At 39.6% G+C, this 20828-nt stretch overlaps 1 protein-coding gene across 1 annotated transcript in view; it reads right to left on the bottom strand.

Moving 5' to 3' along the window:
* The window catches only part of ece2a (endothelin converting enzyme 2a), a 58883-nt gene that overhangs the window by 24814 nt on the left and 13241 nt on the right, over positions 1 to 20828 (bottom strand). The window contains exon 3 of the mRNA XM_033982681.2: positions 7572 to 7855. Within this exon, the coding sequence (XP_033838572.1) occupies positions 7572 to 7855 (284 nt within the window). The remainder of the gene's footprint in view (positions 1 to 7571; positions 7856 to 20828) is intronic.

The raw sequence follows: 20828 nt of genomic DNA, 5'->3' as shown, positions 1-20828 counted from the left end.
TACTGCCAGTTCTGTATCATGATGGATCACAACAACATAATAATTTAGCTGTTAATATTTTAGTCTTCAGATGCCTTTTTATGGCAGCTGGGAGTGGGAGACAAATAAGAAACTGTACGCCCAAATCATAGACTGTATAAAGAAGTGGACTAAGGGATTGTGTTGTCACCCATAGCATTCGGCTCCAGTCAAATGAAGCTCGCTGAGGCTCGCAATTATGGGGGAAATTTGGAGCCGAGTTCCATATTTGGAATTCCACGGGTAAACCACGAGTATCGTAGCAACCAAAGAGCCAATCCGGAGCCAGACTGTTGAAGGTAACACCCCTTTCTGCCCGCACCTGTTGCTAATGCTGGCGGGAAGGCACTTGATTTGTCTGTTATTAATGTTCATATCTTGATTTACAGACAAAATAGTGAAATAAAAACACCAGGATAATGTAGCGTGGGTTAATACAAACATTTTAAGACCGAAATGACAAGGCTCACTGCAGCAGTTACAGACAGAGGGATGACAATTTTCCAACGTAAAGTCAATTAGAGCCAGAGTCGATGGAGCGGGAAGTGCGCCTATGATCACTTCCTACTTGGAATGCAGCGGCTATCACATTAACCATGTCCATTTATCTATATAGTCTATGGCCTACATGCATTAATAGATCTGTCACGATAACTACTACATCGATTTAACGTCCAATATATGAAAACTGAAACAATATTTATCATGTGTACCATTTCTTTGCACTACTGGGGAATTTATTTTTTTTTTTTAAGGTGTAAGCCATAATTAGTTGAATAAATCACTTCTTTGAATCATTATAGATACAAACAGGCCTGTCACGATAACACCTTTTGAATTGTGATATATTGCTGAAGTAAATAAACAATAATACTGAAACTAATTTATGTCAGACACAAAACCCCAAAAGCAGATTTAAACCACAAAAAAATATTCTAAATGTATAATACTGTTAAAAAGTCATGAGCTGCAATAAATTAACAGCAGCATGAAACTTTTACTTGGTTTGCATTTGTAATGGACCATAGAAGTTATTTATTCAACATTCTGCAGCTTAATCTTATCGTATAGTCAAAAAATTACCAAAAATTTCCCAGTAGTGCAAAGAAAATAAACACAGGATAAATATTGATCTAAAAAACTATTGTTCCATGTTTCATATATTGAATGATAAGGGCCTGAAGTGTTTCATTCTGCTATTTATTTACTGCAGCTCATCATTTTCAGTGGCATAAATTAGTTCCAAAATTATTGTTTATCGTCTATATTTTCTTCATCAATATATTGCTAATCAAAATTTCTTACAGTGTCAGTCGTATGCATAAGTTTTGCTCAGCTCAGTTTTGCTTTGCACAACTTTGTTTTTAACACACAGATAACTGATCACTTTTAGGTGCAAGTGGTGACGTAAAAGCAAAACAGCAAAGCCACCAAAAAAACAAAGAAAGAGCTTTTCCATTTGTTTTAACAGAGAAGTTCAAATTGTAATGGCTCACATAAAGAACGATCGCTCCCGTGAACTGTTTGGTAGTGCATCACAAATTTAACACAAATCGGTTGCAAACAGCGCTAGTAATTCACATGTACTGTAGCACTGGGCCCTGCATTATTGTTATGTTCTCTGTGGGCTATGTTCTCAGCACACATCCCGGGTTCCCGGTAATGGAGCAGGAAGTACTGTGCACAACAGGGAGCAGCGACAAGCAATCAGTGTCAATAAATCTGTCTCCCTGTGCGATTTATACCTGTGTGATGTCACCACAGGAGCGTCTTCACACTTACGGCAAAGTGTCATTCTCAATATAACGGGGCACAAGAGGTGGGGATTCCTGGGGATTAAAGGGCTACAACATGTTTTATTATTTAACAATCTAATATCAACAACGCAAAGTAAAAACAAGCCTCTAAATTATGAAAATCTGGACAGCATCTGGACCAGACCCCCTTTCATTAAGAACATTTGCAACCACCCCGTTTGTTTAAAAATACAAAATTGCCCACTGTATATTGTATATTGAGATATGAAAAAATCAAGGAAGCCATATTGCACCACAGGCATCTCAAATCTAAAACTAATACAAGAGACTAATGCAAGTTGAGCATATTTTTTGGCAAATTATGCTCAACCAAAAACACGGTTGCAAAGGTAAAGTTCCTTGTTCAAAAATACAACAAGAGTACAACTGTTTCTATAGCTCAAAACCTCCTTGTGCTCCATAGAGGTGATAAAACTTAAGGATAAGGGCTCCACAATCTGACAATTTTGACCCTTAATGTGACTAGAGTTCATATTTTTTGTATTGCACGTATTGCGTTATAAGCTCATTCACATCATTGTCATTTATCATAATCTCTCCTGGATAACACTTGCATTCTTGATACAATTAAGTATTCTAACAATTCAATGCGATGGAGCCTTTATTACCTAAATCTCTGTGGTATCTCTCGGTAAAACATTGTGGACCACACCCAAAACACAGCTAATCAGTGTCCCAGATCATGGCTATCAACATCTTCATACTGACCTGGAATCCATCTCCTTACCTCGGGAACCAAGCACCAACGAACCGACCAGAACAAAGGAATTGCACCTCTCTTTATATCCCTCATGTACGATTACCAGGCTGGCCTCTTAACCTAAAGTTTACCCTGATGCGGGGCACGTGTCATGCACCCCTAAATAGACAGAACGTATGATGTAATTTCTGAACAAAAGTGATGTACCTTTCGTCAGTTCCAGAGTTGCATCAGTGAGCCCGCTGAGCTAGAAATAAACAATCAGCCGAAATTTGGTGTTTCCTTACACCAGAATGTTACAATAGTGATAAAAACATCAACAAAATAATAACATAAAGCCTAGTGTAAAATAATGCTTCATACATTTGTGCAGCTTTTGAAAATGCCTTATCACCAGTTTATAACCTACGTCAATCGCCTGTAAAATTCCAATCTGAACATCACCTCCTGCTGACAGCAAAGCAAATAGTGCTGTTGTTCTTCTCCTTAGGCACACTGCAGCTTCGACTTAACCCTTAGAATTAGCATACTTTAATCTCACAGTTTTGTAAGGCTTGCTTCGTCAGTGCTGCGGGTGCCCTTGAACGCACACAGCATGCTGAACAGCTCTGGGACACTGTTCTTCTGCTGATTGTGCTCTTTGACCACTTAGGAATTTGTGCTAAACTCATTCCAAGCCTAAACAGTCAGAAACTAAAACAGATATATTTTTAAATCATTTTGTCCCTGAAACAAGCATCAAATGAGTCCATACCTCTTTAAACAAGACTAAAGGTCAGCAATTAAAAAGTGTTACTTTGAGAAGATATTCAACCGAAGCGTCTCTATGGCAACAGTAAGAGTGATTCATAGAGTGTATCAGCCTGAGAAATACATTTCACAGCTCAGCGCACTCTGGTGTCTACTAGGGTTGTTCCGATACCGTTACTGGTATCATCAAAAGCGACGATACCGCATGTTTTTCAGGTATCGAGCGTTGCCACTGTTGAGGTCTGTGGATAATGCAACACCCAGAAGAGTTAAATGCAGACTGTGGAGCCTCTGCAGTCCCTTAAAACATGCTAATAATGTCAGAAAAGGCATTTGTGTTACCTGCTTGATACCTTCATGTAATCTTTGTAGTGATTGCTGAACTTGGTAAAAAAAAAAAACTACGAAGAGTGCAGCCTGACAACAGCGCTCACACGACGACAGCGCTAACACGACAACAGCACGAACATGACAACAGCGCTAACACGACAACAGCGCTAACACGGGCTTTGTTTACTCTTCATAATTAGCCATGTACTCCGAGGCTAAGTGTCTTCTTACAGGCCTCATTGTCATTTTTATCCATGCTCTATGTTAGAAAGTGACCAAGTAGAAAAGTAAAAGTGCTGACATCAGCACAATTTATCATATATTTGACTCTAACGCTTTAAGTCCTCAAAGTCTCATTTATTCTTGTAGATTTGTACTGTAACAAAAGTGGGTAGAGTTAGTGTAGTTCTTCATGCTATGCAGTATCAGACAGCTTTTATTACTCTGTGTGTGTGTGTGTGTGTGTGTGTGTGTCTACCACTGGCTGATACACAACCTGCATCTCTTGTTATCACACCCATTGTACACACACACACACACATGCCATTTTCTGTAAATCTTTAGGGATAATCAGGTCGGCACTTCATACTTGCAGGTTTGCATGTGGAAGTCGCTGTAAATAGTGTTTGCTTTTTCTGAGGAAACATTTTCAAGGCAGATTTTAGATTACAGTAGTGCGCTCAGCTTACCTCCCTCCCATCGAGCTCTACATTGCTAGCTCACTTCTTTTTGTTCTCACACTGACACACTGCTCATTAGCTTTCTGTCAGTTCTTGTTCTTGTCTTCGCTCCCTCGCTCTGCTCTTATGCAGATCCACACTTTAACATTTTGTCAACATTTTTGCTGCAGTTTTGCATTTAAAAAAAACAAAACATGTTTCCAATAACTGCTCATTTACCTCCACTGTCTTATGTACACCTGCTTGGTCTATTTCAGTTTTGTAAGATGAAAGTGGGAATTGAGTTCATCTGCTTAGCTACTGGGAAATAAACTTACTGGAATCGTGACTGCCAACACACAGAGAGAGAGGGAGAGAGAGAAAAAAAAGAGTGAGAGAGACACAGAGAGAGAGAAATAGAGATAGAAAGAGAGTGAGATAGATAGAGACAGAGTCAGACAGACAGAGAGAGAAAGAGAGAGAATGTAATGCTTACGATGTTGGAGATGCACTGCAGGTGGGCCCTTGTGTTGTTCATAACCTGGCGATATAAGTATAAATCTTCTGGGTGTTTATTTTCTGAACACAAGGACTACCATAGGCTGTAACCCACGACAAAACAAGAGCAGAACGACAGCAGTCTCAACTCACTAGAGCCAGTCTCCAAAACAGACCAGTAACTGATGAACAGAACCACATAAACTTGTCAGCAGAGCAACCAAGAGTCACATAAAACAGCAGTTACATTAACAACAACACATAAACAGTAACAGGATCAAGAAAAGGTGTCTACACTGAACACTAAATATCAGATCATTACAATACAAAATACAATTCCAATCTCAATCTGAAAACCATAGAAAAATCACAAATATTTGAATTGTACTCAAGTGACTCAAAAGCTGATTTTACATAAAACTTCCAAATACAAACATGAATGAGATGCATAAAAGTAGACAAATCACAGCTAGAGGAAGTGTTGCATCTGATCATAATTTAAAACATAGCATTAGCATAGTAGCATTTCTTTTCTACCTCTTTCCCTTTCTGTTTGATTTTCTGAGGCATTCACAGTGTCAGAACCTCCTGATAGCAAATGTCCAAACGTTTCATTTTTCACAGTGGTACTGCTGCTAAGGTTTGGTACAGTATGACAAGTTGTTTTTTTATTACTAAACTAATTGAGAGAGTTAAGAAGTGTAGTGGAAGTTGAAAATTACCACAGTGCTATGGAGGTTCCACCTTACGGCTCATACCATCTGCATGCATGCAAGGAAAACCAAACCTCTCAAATGTAAACGAGGTTTCTAAATACATATAGGGTGTCATGATTCGACTTTGATAATCACAGTAGCACAAATGAGAGCCTTACTGTACATCACATGCACTCAGACTACACTAAGAGCGGCACTCAACTGCACAGGTCAAGAAAAAACTTTTTAAAATATATATCAGGTATGTTTAAAGGTGTAGTAGCTCATTTTACTTCACTGATGCCACAACTGATGTGTCTCTGTTGTGGACTTAAAACTATCAGAGCTTCAATGAGTTTACAATGGACTCCTCACAGTAAATGCGTTATCACATAGATATTTGCAAACAGTGTGATTATATAAATGTTGGCAGCATTTATTGGCAAAAAAGTTTTAGTGCTATTGCTAATTACTAGACGCCTCAGAATGTCTTATAGCTTTTCGACTTCTCAATTTGGTTCTAGACTGGGACAAAAGTAGTTTGATCAGTTCTCTGGAGAAATCAGACAGATAAAGATTGTCTTCTGAGTGCTTTTCCTTTAATTGTTGTTTCAACAAGACAATGCTACAGCTCACAGCAGCCACCTGACCAGGGACTTATTCAGGAGAATAATTTTGCTCTTTTGGATAATCCTCTGTGTTCTTTTGAACATCTAATCCCAGTGAGTAGTAGAGAAAATATCTTGATTTTATTTTGATAGAATCTTTTTTTATGACAAAGCAGACAAAAGGCAATAAACACAACAGAAGGGAGACAGGGGCATGAAATGTAGTTTAAGGTAATAGCTACTGACAGTGATGTCCATCTGCAAAGCCTGTATCGTGAGATCAGCCTCAGTTCCTTTGAAGAGATTCAAATCCTCCCATCTGCGCCCCAAACACACTCTATGATCCTTCTTTAATGCTTCCTCCTGTCAGAGGAAAACACCGGGACCATCCATCCATTCAGTGGGACGTGTGCATGTGAGACACTGTCTGTCAGGCGCCATCCCTGACTCACTGTCTGTGTAATGCCTTTGTTTACTTCCACAGTCAAACTTGAGCTTTTGGCATTAAAGCTCTCCTTATCATGGGAGATTAGAAAAGAAATACCATCTGTGTTGTTATAATTTTAGGATGCATCATGTCTCTTAACAGTGTGACAGTAATCAATAGTAGAAAACTGAACGTTATGTAATTATCATTCTGCCGCATAAAAATATGGAGTCTTGATATGACCCAATGATGATCTGCCAATCTGCAGGGATGAATATATTGCCATTAAGGGGTTTTCTGTTAAATACAGCTCTCTGCTCAAACACACAGATCCATTATCCAACCAAAACCACCACAACCTTACAATGTCAAATAATTGACTGTCAAGTGAAAGGCCAGAACAGGACTGACTACAAACATGGCCTCTCACGCTGCTTCCATTAGAATAAATGACTAATGCACCGTGACATTTCCCTTCATTCACTACATCATTAATGTTTAAAGAACAAAACGGTACCACCTACGGTCTGTTCACAAAAGCAGCTCTCAGTGCATCATGAGTAAGCTCAGGCATAACACGCTCTTGTCTTACTGTGTCAAGGTCAAGCATGGCTAATGGCCAAAACACTGTTATTGTCACATTGACACAGTGGTGGTTAGTGCTGCAGTCAGCAGCTGAAGGGCACTCAATGATGGATAACTGATGGTCTGTGGACGAGCTGCAAATGTAAAGTGCCTCTATTACCAATTTCACTGCAGTCACACTCATTTACAGATCAACTCCTGTAGCAGTGTCGCAGCACAGTGCGGGCCAAACTGCTCTGTCTGAAGCAGGCACCAGTCTGTGTGCAGTGGAAAACTCTTAAACAGCTTTGGTTTTGAAACATTTTGGCTTTTGTTTCATGCAAGTGCATTATATTTTAACAGCACTTAAAGCATATTGTACCACCCCGTACTTAGAATCTTCCTGCAGTTTAAGGTTCAAAATATTAGAATTATGTTATATGTAACATATACGCATTTCTTTCAGAACCTTTTTAGATGACTTTTAGTGAGTGATGAACAGTACCTCGGTCAGACTTTGGTGAATGAAAGTGGCGGTCGGCTGGGACAGGCTCCAGGGAGACTTCTCCTCTACCATGAGGGCGTCCAGCGTGGCCTTCTCCAGCACCACGTCAAAGGAGGCGTCCTGGAACGAGAGCTGGCACATGTCCATCTGCTGCCAAGTCATCCCAGGACACTCCCTGTACCTGGAGCTCATGGCACTGATGCACACTGAAGAATAATCAATGTTGGTGATGGAATGATATCCTGCACTATACATGTCACCACTCAGGCTGCTGTTCCCACATCCTGCAAATAACAAAACAGAAAAGGAGGAATTGATAAAAACATAGTATCATGAAGTATGTCTAGGAACATGGGATTCCCTTACAATTCAACACATTCAGACAGAAACAGAAGAATTAACGGAGCTGTATTGCAGACAGTATAATGCCAGGACAAACATTTACAAGAGGCTCCTCCAGAGGCTGCACACTGATGATGGTAGAGGCTCAAACATGGAGGTTGAAGCAGAGCTTAATTGTTCATCCCTAAAGGCTGTATTTTTCTATGACTCACTTAATCAAAAGCATCGGAAGTTAGAAGGCCTTTTTTTCCCATTGATTAGTCATAATTCATATGTCCCCAAATATAAGCAAACCAGAGTATGATCAATACAGCAAAAGAATATCATTAAAGAGGCAGTCTGTCGCTGCCATGGTAATCACGTCTGTGACCACCTCCTGTACTTTATGAAACATACTCTAAGTGTGTGTCCACTCTGCAGCTCATTCATAAGCATCCAACAGAAACGGAGCCTCAATGGGACTTCAGTGTATAATGACGATGGACTAAATAGATATTAAAGTAAAGTGTGATGCCAAATGAGAAGTTGTGAACACTGCTCAAAGAAGGCAGTGACTCATAGAATTAAGAGGAAAGGCCCAGAAAACATAACATTCAAATATTTACAAAAATACTGTAATGGTCTCCAGCTTTCAATCCAATACTAGAGTGAATCGCTCTATATTTACCAGAACAGCTGGTTTTCAATAAACTCATCAAACTCTTCACATGTTCTCTTATTACATTGGAGACTGCTTCTCTGTATTTATAGCAGCAAGTTGTACACAAACTGCAATAGCATATTTAGGTCACATGGTTAAGAAAAATTCAATTGCCCAACCTCAACCCAAATAAGAATTCTTGGGTGTAAAACTCCCCACTTTAGTCCACCATAACATCCAGTTATGTCCTCGGGAAAGACACTACATGACCCTGTGCATGAATGTATGATTCAAGGGCCAATCTGCCCCAGAGCAGCTGTTGTCGCACAAGCAGCTCACAATGAGAACAAGGGAGGGCTGAATGATTGATATCCTAAAATGTGAAACTATATGTATCGTTATTGCTCAATTTAAGTTCTCAAGTTGCATGTCAACATATTGGTTCATCCCAACTTTGTCATCGGGCACAGTTTCCATGGTAGACACACAGGTCAAGATCAGGTCAAGGTCAACTTTATTTACACAACACATTTACAACAACCTATGGTGCCCAAAGTGCTTTACAGTACAGGGCAATAATAGAAAAACTACAACCAATATAAAAGACACAACAGAGCAATACATAATGTCAAAGAGTAAAATAATAAAAAACTGAGCATTAAGGTGAGATTTAAGTGTGAATTCAAAACCATTTATAATTTGAGTTGATCTAATGGTGAAGTGCAGAATATTTTAAAGACTCAAGGCAGCAGCAGACCTTTAAAAACAATCAAAATAATCTTAAAATGCATCCTGTAGCAGAGTGGGATCCAGTACATCTGAGCCAGCACAGGTGTGATGTACTCCTGTCTCCTGGTCCCTGTCAGCACACGGGCGGCTGGGTTCTGACCATCTGCAGCTTGTTAATACATGACTGATCCAGCCCATAGTATAAAGTCAAGCCAACATGTGATAAATGCATGGACTGCTTTCTCCAGTTCACTAAAGGGGAGCTCAGATTTGATTTTACTTTTGACTATCGAGCTGATTTGTTTTTCCAGTTTCAAAGAACTGTCCAGAAAATTTCTGACAGATGACAGAGAGTAGGAAGCTAATGGGCCAAGAACATTTAAATCAGAATGAAAATGTCCCAAAATTAGAATCTCCGTTTCGTTCTCGTTCATTATTAATGTAATGTAGAGAACCCAACAACACAATAGACAGCAAAAAAAATTAAGAATACTTCTGATATTTAGTTATAAAATACAGAATACCCAAATTAAAATGTATTTTTTTTTACATATTCCGTTACATGGGCCAATCAGAGTACTGTATTCTGAGTACTTGGCATATTTTTACACAGAGTTGGATTATATTACAGTGAAAAAACATGACATAATTACAAACAGCTTTATTTTTTGTTTTGCATTAATTTGTGTCCAATTAGAGACAAAAATCACACATGCACCCACTGCAAGAGCTGTGTTTTATTTATTTTTTAACCAATTCTGTGCAGTTCAAAGCCAAAATTGCAAAATAAAGTACCATCATGTGTTCCTTTTAATTTAGGAAAGTAACTGTATTCTGAAACCTTTAAAAGCCACACCAAAACAGACGGGTGACACAATCATAATTTAATAATCTGGCAACAAACTTTTATACTCACACCTGCACCTGTTTTTAATGTTTTATATGGACTTGTAAACTTTGTTTGTTTTTCTGCTTGTATTGTATTTTAAACAGAGCGCATAAGAAAAAGAGCCCAAGTGTTCTCATTGGGTTCCCCTATTTAATAAAGATAAAGAAATGAAATGGTAACTGCTCCAGAATACAGTTACTCAATAGTTTTCAGAATATTTCCAATACATGTATTCAGTTACTTCTCAGGACTATTTCCTTAAGTTTGTCATTGGCTGTTTACTTTAGTGACCAGATTGAATTTCAGATGTGCCATTTTTTTGGGTGTGCCATTTTTTGTCACGCATTTAACAGTTTGTTTTTTACTACGAACCCTTCTTATTTAATTGCATTATTTAAAAATTAAGCACATTTTCTGTAGATCTCACTTCAGTGAAAAAACGTGTGACAAAGCATGGTGTCGAGTGTAAATTAAAGATGTTTTTCCTGCCCTTATGAGCCTGTATCCTGCATATTGCACAGAGCTTATGCCTGTTAAGTATAATAGGAGGGGCTGTGATATCCTGCACTGACACCTTTGCCGTTAACGTGTGGCTGCTGCTTGTTATCACCTTAGTGCTTTCACTAATTACCAACTCCTCAAAGCTGGAAACATGTACGTGTGTGGAAGATTCATGCAGTTAGCAGCCTCACACGCTAAACAACACTTGGGTACTATTTTGATATGCTCGTGTGTTTCGTGTGTCAGTTATACCGAAGTCCTACGGTTTACACAGGCTAGGATTTCATTTGCACCTGCCGTCCTAAACATAATACAGTGTAAAGATCACATAAAGAATTAAACTTTACTTACACACCAGGGAACTCGCTAATGCTTACATACAAACCAGAGCATTGTGCAAGCACCCATTATAAGAACGACAAACATTTAATTAAATACGTTTTTCATGGCTGGACTGCTTTTTTTTTTTTCATAGTGGAAGCAGTAGCTCTCTCCCTCTCTCTGCTGCCCCCTGAAATCCCCGGGAGAGCGAGCCGAACATTGTTTCCAAAGGGCTCTCCCCGCTGACACAGCTCTGAGTGTGTTTGGATTTTCCATGCAGGAATGGAAGGGGTGTCACATGACAGCACATTCCTCGGGGTTGTCACCACAATTTTAGTTGCTAGGCTGTCACCAAGGACACTATTTCTATTTTGACTCTGTAACACCCTGTGACCTCTGACCTTTGTACGCGAATAAACTCATTACACACCTGCACAGTCTGATCTACCAGTATATAACAAGGAATCCCAATTTCATTATAGCAAAAGAAATTATCTGGGGGGAAAAAATGAAAACAAAATTGTGCATTAGGTCCATTAGCATTTAAACAATCCCTTAGTACTACATCTGTGGAGATATGTAGCTGTCCAGTCATTCTAATGACTCATGGGTTAAAGCATTCACCCACTAACCTGGGAAGGTCATCTGTTCTATCCAAGCACCGACCAGTGCTTGCTGTTGTTGTGTCCTAGGGCAAGGCACTTTTTTACCACATTGGCAAAAAGGCACCACCACACACCACCCCACACAAAGGGGTGGTGTGTGACTGAGGGGGCAGCATCACTTCATCAGTCTACCCCAGGGCAGCACCGCTATGTGGAAGGAAAGAATAATTTTGGAGAAAAAGCTTTTAAATGTTTTTAATGATCATAACTAAATTTCGAGGGAAAAAACGAAAACCTGTGTGAAGTTTAGAGTGTGTTGTCAGCCAGCTGAAGCCTGCTCTCGCTGCATCTTAACCAGATAATGTGGTGGAGCAGTGGAGACAGAGCCTAAAGTTAGAGGTGTCATATCACTTCTGCTGCTAACTCTCTGTGTGAAAGTGCATACATGTGTGATGGAAAATCTGAGCTCTGTCTTAATAAGCATCATAGGACTCATCCCAAATCCAGGAAAACAAACAGCTTTTATCCATTGGAGACTTACGTTTCAAAGTGTTAGTCTGTTTAGAAGTCGATCCGTGTCATCAAAAGCAGCTGCCAATGCTAAAAGGAAAAGCCCCATGGAAATTACCTAAAAGGATGTTTAGGTTTCTTGAGAAACCTGATACTCTCTTTGGGAAAAACAATTTGGGAAACATTACCTTGCATGGCATAAAATAATTATTTCACAATCAGATTAATATCAACCTAAACAATCCTAGCTTAACATGGTGATGCTTGACTCTACTGATAACACTACTTAATGGGAATGAAACCATTAAGATATTCTGCAATCTATTGGTTAGCAGCCATGGACAGTGTGACCTTTGCGATATCAAATGCCCTCACGCACATAAACAGCCCCTCCAGGACTCCTTGTATGGTCAGGACAGGAGGGGCACTAGGTGGGGAACCCCTGCCAGAGCGCAAATATCAAAGCTGCTATCTGTGACCCCAGTCAGGCTCAGCAGTGGAAACTCCATGATGTCACAAGCATGCAGGACATTCACTCGCATCCCAGATTGGTTTAGACACATTAAGGAAGTGTACAGGGCCAGGGCTGCTGAAAGATGACGTCTACATGTAACAACAAACAGCCCATCACTTTCCCCCAGCTCTGGACTAACATGAGGTAAACCGATGCCACACTGAGCCTTCTCAAAACTCAGCCGCAACTAATGCAAATGTCAACACTTGGAAGATGCATTATGTGTATTCCACAGAGTAGGTTTTAGGGTTATTGCAGCAAAGCATTATAAAACCTGTATGGAACTATTTCAGTTTCTAAAGCATTATGGCTGTATTGAGGATGAGTTAACATAATTTGTCCTTCTGGACAGAAGAGTTTTTTCTTAATGTGAACAATAATTGGATTTCCAAAGCAAAATTACATGACTCTTGTCATTATTGTGATTTTTTTTTTTTGGAATATATATAACAATACAATATATAACAATAACCAAATTGTTGTATGTGTAAAAGTGGTGGCATATCAGCTCGAAGCCTGATGTTGTCACGTGAGGTGACCAGCAGGCGGCACGTGAGTTTAAGGGCACACATAGTGACGATAATCACTTTGGATAGTTTCACACTGGGCCTTGTTTTAACCTATTAGATCTTGCCTCTTTGCTTGTGTTGGATTAATTAAGCAGTATAATTGCTATGACAGGCATTCTTTGACTGTAATCACATGCTCAAACAAAATAGCATGACTCATACAAACTGCTTGCTTAGTCCTCCTCTATTTCTCTTTAAAGCAAGTATGACTGATTGTGTTTTGGTAGAATCACCAGTCTGCATCTGATTTAGTTATAAAAATACGTATTTATGTGCTTTTTCAGACAGTGGTTTCAGGGACTTGACACAAGTTGCATCAGTGGTGTGGCCAGAGGAAAATCTTGCGTTTCCGGCTAGTTGCGAGTCAAGTCCCCTCCTCCTTTCACTCTCAAAGCACCCTTGGTTATGTAAGCAGTGTATGAGATAATTAGTGCCTGTATAATTAAGCCTGTGCCTGTATCTGTGGCAGTTTGATGGACTCTTGTATGGTGAACATTTGGAAGGACTCCACGGTATGAATGAGCCTCTCCAATGGGCTCTAAGCTGGGGGAATTAGGCCAGGAAGAATATTCTTATAAACAACAGCCACGTTTAGCTAACTCTTAATGATATCAACTCTTGGCAATAGTATGTTATGTATATAAAGAACATACGTATATAAAATATTCAGATAGCATATTCCAATTAAAAAGACAAAAAAAAAAGTTCAGATTAAACCCAGACTTGCACATTTATTTATGCATTAGTTATTAATTATTAAATGAATGATAAGTAGACCCTTGGTGCTTGTAGCCTGGTTGTGTTTTTGGTCACTTGCCAATATGACAGTTATCGATAAAAAAAAATAAAAAAAAATCATCAAATTAGAAGTTGCCAACCTAAAATAATTCAATAATATCTTTTTTATGAATGCAATAGTATTTTCCTGATTTACCATAGGCTGGAGGCCAAGTCTGTTTGCTTACACAGTTGTGTTAACAGCTGTGCCTGTCAACAGCTTCCCCCTCACACTCCCCTTGAAATTCATTAAAGCAGTGCTGAGTCATTTGCAGAGGTACCAATATTTATTTTTCCATCACGCTGCTAGAGCACAAAATATGTGCTTCAGAAAGTCTGCGATGTGCAGCCTTGGCAGCCCTCGTGAGAATCAGTTTAGATTGAGATTAGCACAGTTACATTTAGTTTGTCGTCTCTGGACAGAGATGAGGTGACTATGGAGAGACATGTCTAGGAGTTTTATCTGATGTTAAAAAGAACTGCATATAGACAGAGCAGGATAAACAGAATGTAATTAGGTGGTGAATGTTCTATGTGCCTTTTTATCTCTTTGTTGCTAAGTCAATTGCCCCATTGGGTTCATAAACAAAGTGAAGTTTAAGTTGAAGTGAAGTTTGTTTTAATGATTTGCTTACTTTAAACTGTACTCCACATAATAATAATCCAATTTTAGCTTTTTTTAAATTGTGGAAGAATGAGAAGCAATGCATAAAAATGATTCTAATAAGATATTCGGATCAGACGGGTAGAAGAAGTGGAGACAAGGTTATGATTCAGAGCAGTGAGTGCAAATGACTCACAAGGTCTCATCTGTTTAAAGGGACCAGTTCACTTGAAGACACTTGGGTCACATTGGAATTCAGACAAAAAAAAAACCTCTTTGTGTGATACTAAAAGCAGCAGTTCATGTAAGAGTATATGATGCACGAGTGAGTGAGACGTGACTGCCACTGTCTCTCTGCAGTGTCTACCTGCGGGCCGAGTGTGGGGCATGATGCAACACAGTTTTCATAATTGCTTTTTACATAACAGTAAAAAGAACCGTGTCTGAACTGAGCCAAAGATTAAGAAAGCTGTTTTTCTGTCAAATTTGAAACTGTAGGAACGCTTTCTATGAGAGGATTAAACAACTCTGCAAAGCCTAAATGAGAAGGTGGTACTATGAGCAGCACTTGTTTAACCCTGACACCTGAGCCAAAATGTGATGGTTTGAAAACTAAACTAACCCTAACCCAAACATGAGCTGAATAAAGGGTAGTCCCACAGTTAGAAAACCCCAAATCAAGAAGGTATGCCCAGGAAAACAATAGTAAGCTGTGAAGTTTGCCAATAGAAGTTGCTGCTGTACAGTATATGCAAATGTCCACGTAGCCTGACCTTGGGGTGATTATGCCGTATGGATCGGGTTTTACAGATGAGTGCAGACACAGCGGGCTTAATGGCTGACCAAGCATATCGATCAGTATGAGAGGAAATAGCACATGTCTTTGCGCAGTGTCACTGTGTCACCAGCTTCTGATGAGAGGTGAGTTACTCTTCTGCCTGCCGCTCCCCTCTGACTGACACCACAACAATAACCATCTATAACTGTCCGGCTGTGGTCATCCTGCTCGTGACCTCACCGGACATAACAGGTGTGATGGATCGGGGAAAGATCCGTAGAAGTCACCGATATGTTGGAAATATGAAGTAAGTTGTGGATTTTGCAGTACAACTTTGGCAATGTATATGCTAAAATGCAGTGTATGAACTATCCCTTACAGTTGTATTATTATATTTTAAGATTGTTGGTTTCCATGTCATTTCAAATAATTTTACACGTCCAAACTGTATGTGTTTCAGCACTAGTATTACTTTGTTGTCAAATTCAGTACTTCAAGCATATTTTAGTAGGTGGATGATTTTAGACAATGCACAAAACAATAGCTTAATTTTAGACTAAAGATGTAAAAATGTACCATCCACCCTCATGTAGTAGTGTGCCTTTTCTTGTGGGCCACTAGTGAGCAGCTGGTAGCAGTGAAGTTGCTAAATGAGGAGTGAGTCACAGTCAGTCTGCTCCTAAAAGTCCTAACCCTGCTGCTCTCCTCTGACTGAGAGAGACATTGATTCATTCAGAGTCTGTCTCACATCATGACCATTTCGTGACTCTCGTGATACGACAATAACATCAAAGAGTATTGTTTAAAGAGGTCAAATACATAGACCTCATTCAAGCCTTTTCCATTTGATGTTTACTGCACGATCAAAACTCTGTTCGGAGGGCTGCATGATTTTTTAGAGGAAAAGAAATAAAAAATAAAACTACAGATAGAAATCAAGATTTTTCTATCATATTTTATGTATTTTTTTTTCAAGTGAAGTCATTTTCTGATAGCTCATAATGTTGACGGTGATGTTTGGGTGCACTCTGTATTCTCCATTCACAAATCCAGAAGAGGAGACAGAGAAGGAAAGAGGAGGTAGAGGAGAAAGAGGAGGAGAAAAATTCGATCTGTGTAAATGGGTGTCTCCGATTCTGAGCCGAGCACCTCCCCCCAACCCCAAACATTTCCACCCCTCCACCTTGGGTGTCTGTGACCTTTTTGCCAGCAGCTGAGGAAAAACAGACAAGGGAGCTGCTGTGATGTCACTCTCGCAGGAAGTCCATATATAGTTGTACAAAGAGCTAATAGTAAAAGGTGTAGAGTGACCTGCAGAGCATTGACAGAACCGTCAATGTAAGGTGACGCAATAAGAATATGAATGACTCCCAGTGTTGAGCTGTGTTAAAAACTATAAAGCCACAGAAGAGGTATAAACAGACAGGCGCAGTGCTTAAAGTGTATTCTAGGACTTTCTTTGGCTGCCACTGTTGGGCGTTTGCTGCATCTTTGACTCTAACTGAATACTCAATGAGCAAAGACACCAAAGAACCAGTCTTCTTTTCTTATTCACTGCTTGTGAATACCATCAGGTTATAAAGGCAAATAAGGCACGTCCTAAATACAAATATCCTCTCACCCTGGTCTATATATGCAAACAGGCTACATAGTAAACAATTAGACGGAGTGATTATTAAAAAATGTACAAAACATAAATGGTGCAATGTAGAATGGAGGTTTTGTATATTCACCTACCAAATTACGGACTCTTTTATGAAGGATAACATTACGTTTTCTCCTGTAAAGCATCCGCAGTGTAATTTCTTTTTCACAGGTCAGGTGTAAAAACAAAGGTGTTTGTTTGTGTAGAGATGATGTCACCTCTGTCGGGCCTAAGGGATGGTTAAAAGAGCTCATTTCCCAGACTACACTGCTGCGTAACATGGGCCAGAAAACAGTGATTGGTTTGGGTTACAGAGGCCGGGTTAGCGTTACACTGGCAGCAGGGAGTGTGTTCCCCATTGAAAAAAAGAGTTTGTGCTAGACAAGGGGAATTAAGAAGAGGAGACGATTAGTATCTGGAGGTTTAGGGTCAAGTTGCCTTCGTGACATGGCATATTTGGATGTAGGTCTGGCGTAACACATATTTACAGGGGGTGAGATAGGTTTTCACATATACATTTAATTTTGCTTTACATGAAGTTCATAGCAAATTAACTCTTTGCTCTCATTCTTCAGCAATAATATCTAGGTCTTACACTTAGATATGAAAAAAATGTGTTTGAGTAACCAGCACAAAATACTTTTCTATAAGCTGCTTTAAGTCTGGAGCACTAAATCAGCTGGGAACCTTCCAAACTTCAGTCCCTCCCCTCACAGTCACTGAGCTCTTGCTGGGAAACGCATTACGAACCAGATTAAATCCAACAAACTCAGCCAGGGACGATGCAGAGCTAGAATGGGGGCAGAAAGGGAATTTAAAGGGCTGACATGGTCAAAGTCTGCAGACAAAAAGGAGTTACATCACCAAAAGTCAGAGGTCAGAGTAATCATGACACAGATGAAAGGGGGAGGGGCATCCACAGGGGGCGGGGCCAGGCTGATCCTGTCTGTGACTGAGGATGAGGGCAGCATGGGCTAAAGAAAAAGGTACATACACCATCAAGCCAAACTAAATCAAATCTGTCAGAGCTAGGGACGGCAAGATTATTAGGTTAATCGCTAATCTGGATTTATTCAGGTCACAATATAATTTTAAGAACTTAAAAAATAAAAAATAAAGTAATTTCCATTCAAAAATATATGTAATAATTTTAAGTGATTTTTTATTTTTTTTATTTGGTTGTTTATGTCATCTCAACTTTACTTCATTCAGAAAGTTTGATATGAAACAGAAATGAAAGAAAATTAAAAGGCCTATATTACTTCTTTCTTTTTAATCTACATTATAATGTTGTTTCCTCATCAAAAATATACCTGGAGTTGTGTTTTGTCTCATTCACACATGTTTAAATCAGATCTTGCATATTTAGGAGGAGTTCTTCTCTCAAACAGAAAACACTCCACCTTGTTCCACCTGGTGATGTCATGTGGCAAAACAGGAAGTGCTCCACTGTGTTTTTAAACTCCATACACCTTCACTAGAATCATAATTTCAGCTCTGTAATTGCAAATCTCTATTGAAAAAAGGTAAAAGGCAACTGTTAACTGTTAAGGGTTACACAAACAGGTGCAAATGACACAACATTATAACATGACTTAAAGCTCACAAGAGTCAATTTTGTAGATAGAGTCAATATTGAGGGCATCAGTCAATAATATACTAATAATATTGAAGAAAAACTGAATGTTATCAGGGCCATTAAAGCAAAAACGTGCAAATTAAGCCTGTAATTAAGGATGGAATTGATTGTCTGAGAGTGGGTTAGTGGGATGAGACAAGCATTGCTCAGAACACCATGACAACATCAGGTTTTATTGTAAAAGCAGCAGGGCCCCTTCCTCCCCTCCTCCATCTCTCCTTTCGCCTACATCCGCCCATCTCTGATTTGTATTATGTAACCCGCGCAACCGACTCCAAGCGGGAGCAAGATGAGCAGGATGTCAGGTTAGGAAGCGAAAGATATAAAAGTAAGAAATCCTGTCTAAGAATTGGACAAGGACTGTGGACATAGCTGCTCAAAAGAAAAACAGCAAGAAAACGTCTCTGGCAACATATACAGCAATTATTTAGATTTAGAGATTTGAAGATGTGGTACATGAAGTTCAAGGCCTTCATCAAATAGTCATGAAGCGAGCAAACATCTACTTCATAAGCAGCATGCAGTGACAGGAACAAATGTGTCATCCAAGCATAATGCACGGCAGTACAGTGGGCCAAAGGGGACAGAGGGTGTGCTTCAGCCAACGCGAGTCTTCTTCACCTGCTAGTACTCTTCGTTTGGGCTAATGTGAAAGAGAACCAGTGACATTTAGTCCGGACTAAAGAGGCGGACCCCCATGCTGCAAGCTCAAACTCCACTGTGGGTTACTTGTGATGTGGCATTAACCATCCTCAATACAGACCTGTGTGCAGATTAAAAGCGGCAGTGATAGACCATGTAATGTGTAGTTAATACACCTGTTTGTTTGTTTTTTTTATATAGAAATCAATTATCAAAATATTTCAGGTTAAGTCTCACAATATTTACATGGATTTATTCTAGTATAATGTGGCCTATACAGTCATGGCTTTATCCTCGTCTTTATAACCCAGAGAGTGGTAAAGCAGTCGTCTTCAGTGTGTGGTTTGTTTGTGTTTGTTTGTTATGTGTCTGATGTAAAATTTCTCATGCTCCGACACCTCGTCATCTGCTCCTGCTGGCCCAGTATGTGTAAAATCCAAATCAGAAATCCAAACATCATTTAAAGTTGATGCAGCTTAACTGTCGTTTACAAATGACATATCGGGCAGGCACTATTGTCACTTCCTGGTTTTGATCCACTCTTTGGTCCACCTGGAACCACCTTCTCAACCACAGATCGCACATTTAAAACTACTACAACTGCTCAAAGCTTCACATAAAAGTCAACAAATAACAAATATACAGATAACACGATACATAAGAAAAGAACAATAATACACTAAGATATTCTGTCTAGCTAGTATTAAATGCCAGAGAGAGGAGGTGGGTTTTCAGTCTGGTCTTAAACTGCTTTAAAGACTGACAGGATCTGACAGGCAGAGGGTGCTGATCCATAGACAGGGCAGTGCCACTGAAAAGGCTCTTTCACCTCTAGTCTTGAGCGTGGGTTTGGACACAGCAGCAGGAGCTGGTCAGCTGACCCCAGGGCTCTAGGTGGAGTATAGAGCTGCAGTAACTCCATCAAATAAAGTGCACCCATAGAGTAGACGTTTAAGCACAATCAATAACATTTTGAATTGCACTTGATATGAAATAGCCAGTGCAGGTTGCACAGGCGTGAAGTGCTCTGGTCTGGTTAGTTTTTGTTAGCAGACAAGCTGCAGCGTTCTGGACATTGTGTAAGTACTGCAGGGAGCCCTGTCCATCCACACATACAAACAATATAATAATCCAGATGCAATGTTATAACTGCGTGGATTGCTTTTTCAAAATCTGCCTGTCTTTACTTTCCTTTAGCAGGAAGCCTCAGCTGAAAGAAGCTGGACTTTATGACACAGCTAATGTGCTTGTCCATTTTGAACATAGAGTTCACAGTCACCCCAAGATTTATCACTGCAGGGCAACAATAGGAGAACAGAGGACCAATCACACTGTCATGCCCAAGCACTGGGTAAGTTTGGCCAAGCACCACAATCTCAGTTTTATTTTGATTTAAGCTCAGGAAGTTTGTGCTCAGCAAAGTCTGGCAGTTATTGGTTGTCACTGGCAGATATATTTGAATATCATCTGCAAAACAATAAAATGTGCTTTCTAAAAATATCATTCAGGGGAAGCATGTACAGAGTGAAGAGAGCTGGTGCTAATGTAGAGC

Source organism: Periophthalmus magnuspinnatus, chromosome 17 (genome assembly GCF_009829125.3).
Source record: "Periophthalmus magnuspinnatus isolate fPerMag1 chromosome 17, fPerMag1.2.pri, whole genome shotgun sequence".
Taxonomy (NCBI): domain Eukaryota; kingdom Metazoa; phylum Chordata; class Actinopteri; order Gobiiformes; family Gobiidae; genus Periophthalmus; species Periophthalmus magnuspinnatus.
This window is presented reverse-complemented; position numbering and strand designations above follow the sequence as displayed.